Raw genomic sequence first — 8,011 nt, forward strand, 5'->3', positions numbered from 1 at the left:
ATGTATTGTAAGCAGTTGATTTATTGCCATTTGTAACACGAAATTTTAAATGAATCAAATCTTTTTTTTTTTCTTTGCAAAAAAAATATTTTGCTCTGGAAATGGAACCGGAATCCATACAAACAAAGCGGAATAATTACTTCGTATCGTTTCAAACATTTCGATTATTTTTTCTCCTGAAAATTTTAAAGCGGCTACTTGGCTGATATTATTGTTTTATTTTTCGATAATGTCATTTTTTCTCTGAAATACTAGCAATAACAACAGCCAGAGAAACAGCACCATTTACACTGATATTAGTAAAAACAACCGCTTCTAATTTGCAGCCGATCTTCTGTTTCTTCAGTGCTTGGCTTTCTTTTTTACATATCAGATTTTTAATGAAATTAATATTTCATAACGAAGTAAGATATTTTATTAATATTGAATATTACTAAAGTTAACTTTTAATATTTTTTTTTTATCAAGTCGGATCCTTCTTGAAATCCGCGAAACTCGGTAATAAAGTGACACGACTGGTTCTATTGTGGAGATATTGGCAATGCTCGCTCCACAACTAGAATTACTTTTCCACATTTCCAAAGTATTTTTGTGGTCTTAGTGTATATGAGGGTGAACAATTCTTGTACTGGAACAGTGTACTGGAATTTACCGAGGCTAAAATCGCCGTGGTTAGGGAATAATCCTTTGTGATGTGATTCAAAAGCAGTCCGCCATTTGGAGATCATCATCAACGAAAATTTAAAGGTTGAAACAACAGAGGAACTCTGAATAGTGAAGATTATTTTTAATAGGAAATCTGTATAGAAATAATGCTTTAAAATCGCCATAAAAGAAGAAATTTTGGACAAAAGAACATCATATAGTGTTGGTCCCATTTGTTGTCTTTAATTTAGTAAGGAAGATGCAGCCCTTCAAAGCAGCCCAACAGAAAATCATTTGCTGGTTTGAGATGAAACTGGAAATCATGTTAGAAAGATAACAATTTCAAAATATTAACCTCCATTAAAGGATTATTTCATTTACAGATATTTAATTAGGCCGCTCTCGTTATTCTTAGATCTCGTATTTAAGTCATTTAGTCGATTGATTTTACTTGGCTGTTGCGTTATGCAATGCTAAATGGCAATGACAGATTAAAATATTATCGCCGTTAATTTGGAACTATTAACGTAAGGGCTTGAGGCTACTCATTACATTGACTACAAAATAGAGTAATCTCCCTAGTACAAATTTAATACTCCGAAATAGACTAATCTTCCTAGTACAATTTTAATGACCAGTTCGTAAGCTTCGGTTAGCAATCCTTGAAATTTCATGTTTGACTTTGGTTTTCCCGTAAATGCACCACGAAACTAATGCATAATTAAGGCATTTGATTTATTTCATGAAAGTGTCACAAAGCAAAAAGATATCCATGCACTATTACATATCAAAAGAAAATAAATTATAGATCGCAAGAAGAATAATGAAGGCTGCTGTCTTTCTATTACATATTAATGGAAGAATTTTTGCTGCAAAAAACTTCGCTATTCACTTCGTATGCAATTTACATGTCTCCCTAAAGCCACAGCCACTGTACCCGATACTTCGTAACTTACCCAGAGTCAACATCGATCAATCAAACACCCGCGTGACCAAACACCTGACTACTTTGTTATGAGAGATGTCAAACTTTTCCAGTCTGATCCCACTTAAATGTACACTTCATCAGAAATTGGGATGGGTGGGTGGTGATCCAAAAATCATGTAGTAAGCGAAGCCTCATTGAAAATTACAGTTATGGGTGGAGAGGAAGCAAACTTTGCAAGTGTAATACAAAAACCAAAAACTAGTGAAATAATTCTACTTTATTCAAAATCTTCTAAAAAATAATTTACTGTATTTCTATTATCTACATTATTAAAATATAAAATAAAAAAATGACAATTTTAAGTTAATCTGATTATTATTTTTTACTTAACAGCTTTCTGTTTAAATTAATTTAATGATTTTTTATTCTTAAAAGCTTTTTATTAATAAATAAATACGAAGCTATTCCTAGTTTTTGTTTTGATATTTCTTGACAAAGCTGTAAACAACAAAAGACGCTGTACTTCATTCGTGCAAATTATCACGCAAAATAATTTATATTAAAATAAGCTTCGCCAACACGGTATGATTAATGAACAATAATGTTCCGATGAAATAAATTACGTCTTTTATTGATTTTTACATAAACCGGATGTTGAACTCATTATGTGGATACGCTTGACTATTCATTAGTTGGCGAACAAACAGCGCATAGTTCACATAAACAATAATTATGATCTGCAGGCAGAGACATAAATATGAATTTAATTAATCATAATTTCGAAAAATACTATTATATTGCTAATCATCTGATGCTTAGGAAACAATCAAAAATATACATGGTAATAAAAGTTCAAAGCAAAAGTAAGAAAATTGAAAATATTAAAATAAGTTCTTAAAAGAACTGGGCGATGGACTGAGTCCTTGACTCTTTATCCCGTCATCTGAATGAAGAAAGTCTATGTGGATGGAGTGTTATTGAGCTAAAACGCTCTAGTCATGGCTGGGTAACAGCAATAGCCGAGCCTCAGTTAAAACTTCATTGGCTACAGCATTGCCATTTGTTACCCTGGAAGCCCTACAAAGGACTTTTCCGGGAATCCCCCCTCGACCATATTAAAATAGTCCTTATAAGGACTGGCTTAAAGGGGCGAAGCAAGAATGCTTTTCATCTTCCCCGTTATCTGTATAGGACAGTGTATGGATACGGTGTTATTGAGCTATTAAAGCTCTGATCATGGCAGGAGGGTAACAGCAATAGCCGAGCCTCAGTTAGAACTTCATTGGCTACAGCATTGCCATCCATTACCCTCCAAGGGTATTGAATTGAATGAATCAATCACCGCTTCTCACGGTCGATTGATTCTATCCAATCAGTTCCACCCCCACCATATTAAAATAGTCCTTATCCTTATAAGGACTGGCTTAAAGAGGCGAAGCAAGAATGCTTTTCATCTTTCCCGTTATCTGTAGAGGACAGTGTAGGTATAAGGTGTTATTGAGCTATTAAAGCTCTGATCATGGCCGGAGGGTAGCAGCAATAGCCGAGCCTCAGTTAGAACTTCATTAGCTACAGCATTGCCATCCATTAACCTCCAAGGGTATTGGATTGAATGAATCAATCACCGCATCTCACGGTCGATTGATTCAACTTTATTCTAACCAAAATATTAAAATAAACAACAATCAAGCATATTTCTTATTATTTTATATAAAATATATTTTAGTGTCTTTTTCCTCTAACATGCTTTTTTCTAATTTTTGGTTTGACGGCTAGCTTTTATGCTACCTGATGTATCTCAATAAGTGCTTTTCTTTTTTTTTTCTTTTCTACCCTGTTTTTCCTGCATAAATTCAGCATTTTGTTTTTAGTGCGACTCGCTATTGAATTAGGCTATATCTAATGCAGTTCCTATCCATTACCCTTGCACCTGTCCACTAATGGTGCACATGAAACAATAATTAGGCATAAATGAACTCATGTAACCTTCATACTTGTTATAGAGGCTACAAAAAATCCTATGGGATAGAACTGAACCCGTCTTTCCCTTAATGGCAGCTGTGTGGTTGTAGTGCGCTATTCTATCACTCATATTTTATTTAACGGAAATCGTACTAATGTTCGGTTGACGCTGAAACTCGAACATCAGGTAGAATAAACCAACAGAAAGAGGAAATTATGGAGATTACATGAAAAGATAAAAATTTTGACATCATACAGAACAACTAGAAGAAGATTTCAACTCAAAGATTTACATATGTTTTGAGGAATGGATGAAGTCGATTTTAAAAATAAAAACTTATGAATGTTCCCTTCAGAAAAAATTATAAGACACTGAATATTTCTACATCGAAAAATATACTTCCATACATAGCCCTCACATCCCTCCCTTCTTTATATATCTCATTTAAATAAACCTCCCAATTGACTAGATCGTTATTTTTTAGCGAGCCAAAAGATCTCATTTCAAATGCCAACACAGAAATGCAGACGCTAATATCAAGCGAAAGAAACGGGCAAAAGAACAAACATATTTGCATAAATTAAATCGTAACCAATTTTCTCTAGACTACATCAACGTACTAGCACATTAATACAAGGACTTTTAAATATATCGATTTTTGCTGTTTTTATTCTGTTTGTTTGGCGCAGACTCTAATTCAGCTGGAGTTCTTCAATTAAGTGTCTGAACAGCACTAGACTCAAGATAAATTTATTATATCTTCATAAAATTATGCACACATATAATCGCTGTTTGTCTCTAACCAAAAACAATGGACACCAGGGGGCAGCCTAAGAAACACGCAACTTAATCGAAACAATATAAATATATATCGCAATTTTTTTGTATCAGTACCATCGTATGGTTCTTACTGTATATTGTAGCATGCTATAATATACTATTATATGAATTTCAAATATAATTCTACAATTATTTAATTAAAGTTCAATTAAAATGTCGCGATACAATCATTTATTTATTTTTTATACTTGTGTACAAAATGGTAAAAGAATCAATCTGTTTATTTGCTTTTCTGCATAAAAAACGAGATAATATATTCCTTCATTCTATGATCTGTTTTCAGCGATGCATTTTATCTGCAAGTCTGCTAGTGCAAGGGTTATACGACAGCATATGACCAGACCTTGTCATATGCTGTCGTATAATATTCAATACGAGAATTTAGAAGGATCATTAATTTCATGGCTGGATGAGAAAATGGTATGTCGATAGACAAGCATTGGTGAACAATATTATTGAGTAGGCAGCCACTCGTGCTGTAGAATCTCAGTACCGGAAAAGGGTTTTTAGCGGAACCGAAATAAAAATATATATCAGCCGCACGGTTAAAACCTATACGAATTCTCCTCGTTCCCTTCAGTACAAAATGATTTCTTGGAACTTTATTTATTTATTTATTTTTTAGAAGGCTATTTTTATAGTCTATATTTCTAGTTTAATTAAACACCTTAAAAAGTTACGATTCTTTGTGTTCCTGCCATTTTGTTATCTGATTTGGCTAACAAATTTAAGGGGGGAAATGGAAAAAAAAAGGGGGGAAGGGTAAATAACCACGGTGTTAAAATTTTTACATGTAAATGAAATTTAACAATGTGCAGAGATAAATAATAAATCATTCCATTAGCTGACTACCATCAAATTACGATAACTAAAGGTGATAACGCTGCCAACAAAGGCATACTACAGCTGTGAACCAAAATGGCGGATGGATATCTGAACATGGAATCTAGAAGTAGCGAACTTCTATATTGGCTTGGTTATTACTGTTCCGTATCTAGTAAATCAAAAGGTACTAACATCACATTTTCATTTTGTTGATGTAATTTTTGTGATTTTCTCGGCAAGTTACAGTCTATCTTTGTGTTAATTCCTTTCCTAAACAGTGCTTTAAAAATTATTAAGCATTATCCAACACTGGGAAAATTCAAAAATTATCCTTCCAATTATTAGCACTCCCAACACAAAGAGTATAACTCTGGCAAAGGATGAGTCTGTGAAAATTTATCTTGTTGACATTTCATTAAGTTGAGCACGTATAGTCCGATACGCTCCACAGCTGGCGTAGGGTGAGTATACCACACGAGACAAGTATGTTTATGTACATTGAATAATTAAGGGAAAATAGGTTAGAGTCGACTGCATGTTTTATTCGTACAAAAGAGAAAATGGGATATACGCCAGTTTGAAAACTCGGTAGATGGATGGCAAACAAACCACGCGAAATGAACATGCCGAAGATAAACTTTTCGATGTGGTTTGCGAATGTTTAAAGTAAACATCCAAATGGGGGGAGATGTGCCGCATTACAAAGATACATGACGGGCTACAGAGACAGATAATCAATTTTCATTCTAGACACGTCATCATTGTCCACAAACGCTACATTTTCACTGCACCTCTGACGTACTATATATTTTGTATTAATTATTATACTAGGATAGTATTAAAATTACCAAGTAAATTATTAAAAAGAAAGTATCAACTGAAATAATATAAATAAAAAAATTGTAACTATTTTAATTATTGAATTTTTTTTATTTTTAACTAAATTATTGGTCTTAAAACTTTTAATAAGTTATTTAGTTCAGACACCAATTATTTGTTTTCTTAATTAGTATTATCTATAGCACCAGAAATTAACGAAAATTTAAATAGCATGTAGAAAAACTCTACCAAAGGGTTGTTTCTTTCTTTGCGCCTTTACTTTAAATGCCAATCGTATGATCCTAAGAAATCTTCCCAAATAATAATAATAATAACAACAGAGAAAGTTAACTGAACTGGTACAGACAAAAAATCTCTTTCGATATTGGTTGGTAAACCGGCTGGAATTAACGCAATAAACTAACAGATCACATTACCTGTTACATCCACTGAGGGAGTGATGGATCCCCACGAGGTTACAAAGACCAATATTCCGGTAAATATAACACGAAGACCGGTGTAAGGACACAAGAATCCCATCTCAATAGTTACTCCGTCCATCGGTAATCATCAAGGCACAGTAACTTCTTTCTTCTCTCTTACATATAAGCTGTCAAAACTGTAGACCTCGGCGCACGTGAAGATACTCCAAGTCGAATGGCTGTGAGAAGGAGCAAACGCTTATCCTCAGTCACTCGGATGATGCACCAGTCCACCAAACCAGTGTCACATATCCACACAAGGATCTGTATAGTAGAACTGAGCAGATACTGCTGTAATGTTAAAAGAGAAGTCCGCGTTCAACTGGCGTTTCCTGCGTTCGCTGTGAACAGTCAAGTAATGCCTCGCTCAGTCTGTCTGTCACTGCTTTCTGACAGCAGACAGCTACCGCCCTCTATGGGAGAGTGTAATACATTATTTAAAGTTTTTCCTGTACAAACGTGGCGTTGTAAGTCATCTTAGCTTTTGCTCTTTCGTTCTTTTTAGCGAAGGTGTTAAAAAAAAAGTATTACCATCTTCGGGGTGCTTGTGAGAGTTTAAGAGAGACTTCAAAGACACTTTAACGAGGTTATAATTGCACGAATATTTATGAATAAGTTCTTTTAATGACATAAATTGTTAGATTTTTAATTTTTTTTTAATTTAAATGAATTAATTGTTTTCAACGTACTTACGTTCCCATTTCATCGATTTCAAGTTTACTTATATCCAGGCAACGTTTTGGAGTCTGCAAATTTAGTTGTTGAAAAGATAGATGTCTGAGCCAGGGTGATTTATTTTACTTTGCTTGACAACAATCTGATGTTCGCGTATGAAAAATTATTAAAACAAAAACTATAGAAAGTGATGCATCCTTCTTTTTTTCTTTAAATGCGAAGCAAAAAGTAATCTAAATCCAATATTCTTTCATGTAAGTAGAATTTTTATCAGGTTGCACGGCAGTGTGAAACTTTAATCGAGTTATTTAAAAAAATAACTCGATCTATAATGAATGGTAAAAAGAGTTTAGGAGTCCTTCAGCGATAATTTTTCATACAAACACCATTTAATATTTTCCATGCGTTGCTGCTACATAGTCACATCGGGAAAAACTATTTATCGTATAACTTGCTTGATATTATAAAAACTTAAACCTTTTATAATAAACTTTTGGTAATTTTTTTCTCGAAAATAGTTTTAAAGTTTATTACTTTTTAAATTTTAATTAAAATATTGATATTATCATTTGAAGATATACACCAAAACACATAATGAATATGAATATTTATGAAAGATGATTCTAGGCTTGTAGATGTTGTTGTTACTTTCAAAGCAACTAAAGCAAAAGCCAGATTTGTTTGCGATATGAGTATGCAACACATTTAGATATAGAAATAGCATAGAAAAATTTTTTGTTTTGTAAACCATGCCATTCTCATACGATACTATCGTAGGAGAATGGAATAGGTTTTCGAATATTCGAATGAAAAGTTTTACTGGAAGAGTCTTTT

General features: G+C 33.3%; 1 protein-coding gene across 1 annotated transcript in view; it reads right to left on the reverse strand.

The window, feature by feature from the left end:
• The window catches only part of LOC150094042 (irregular chiasm C-roughest protein-like), a 159,347-nt gene extending 152,579 nt beyond the window's left edge, over positions 1-6,768 (reverse strand). The window contains exon 1 of the mRNA XM_090412757.1: positions 6,458-6,768. Coding sequence (XP_090268883.1) covers positions 6,458-6,581 — 124 coding nt within the window. The 5' untranslated portion in view covers positions 6,582-6,768. The remainder of the gene's footprint in view (positions 1-6,457) is intronic.
• Positions 6,769-8,011: the final 1,243 nt, after the last annotated feature.

This window comes from Typopeltis vanoorti, chromosome 23 (assembly GCF_054136105.1).
Source record: "Typopeltis vanoorti isolate ZY-2024b chromosome 23, IOZ_Tvanoo_1.0, whole genome shotgun sequence".
Lineage (NCBI taxonomy): Eukaryota > Metazoa > Arthropoda > Arachnida > Uropygi > Thelyphonidae > Typopeltis > Typopeltis vanoorti.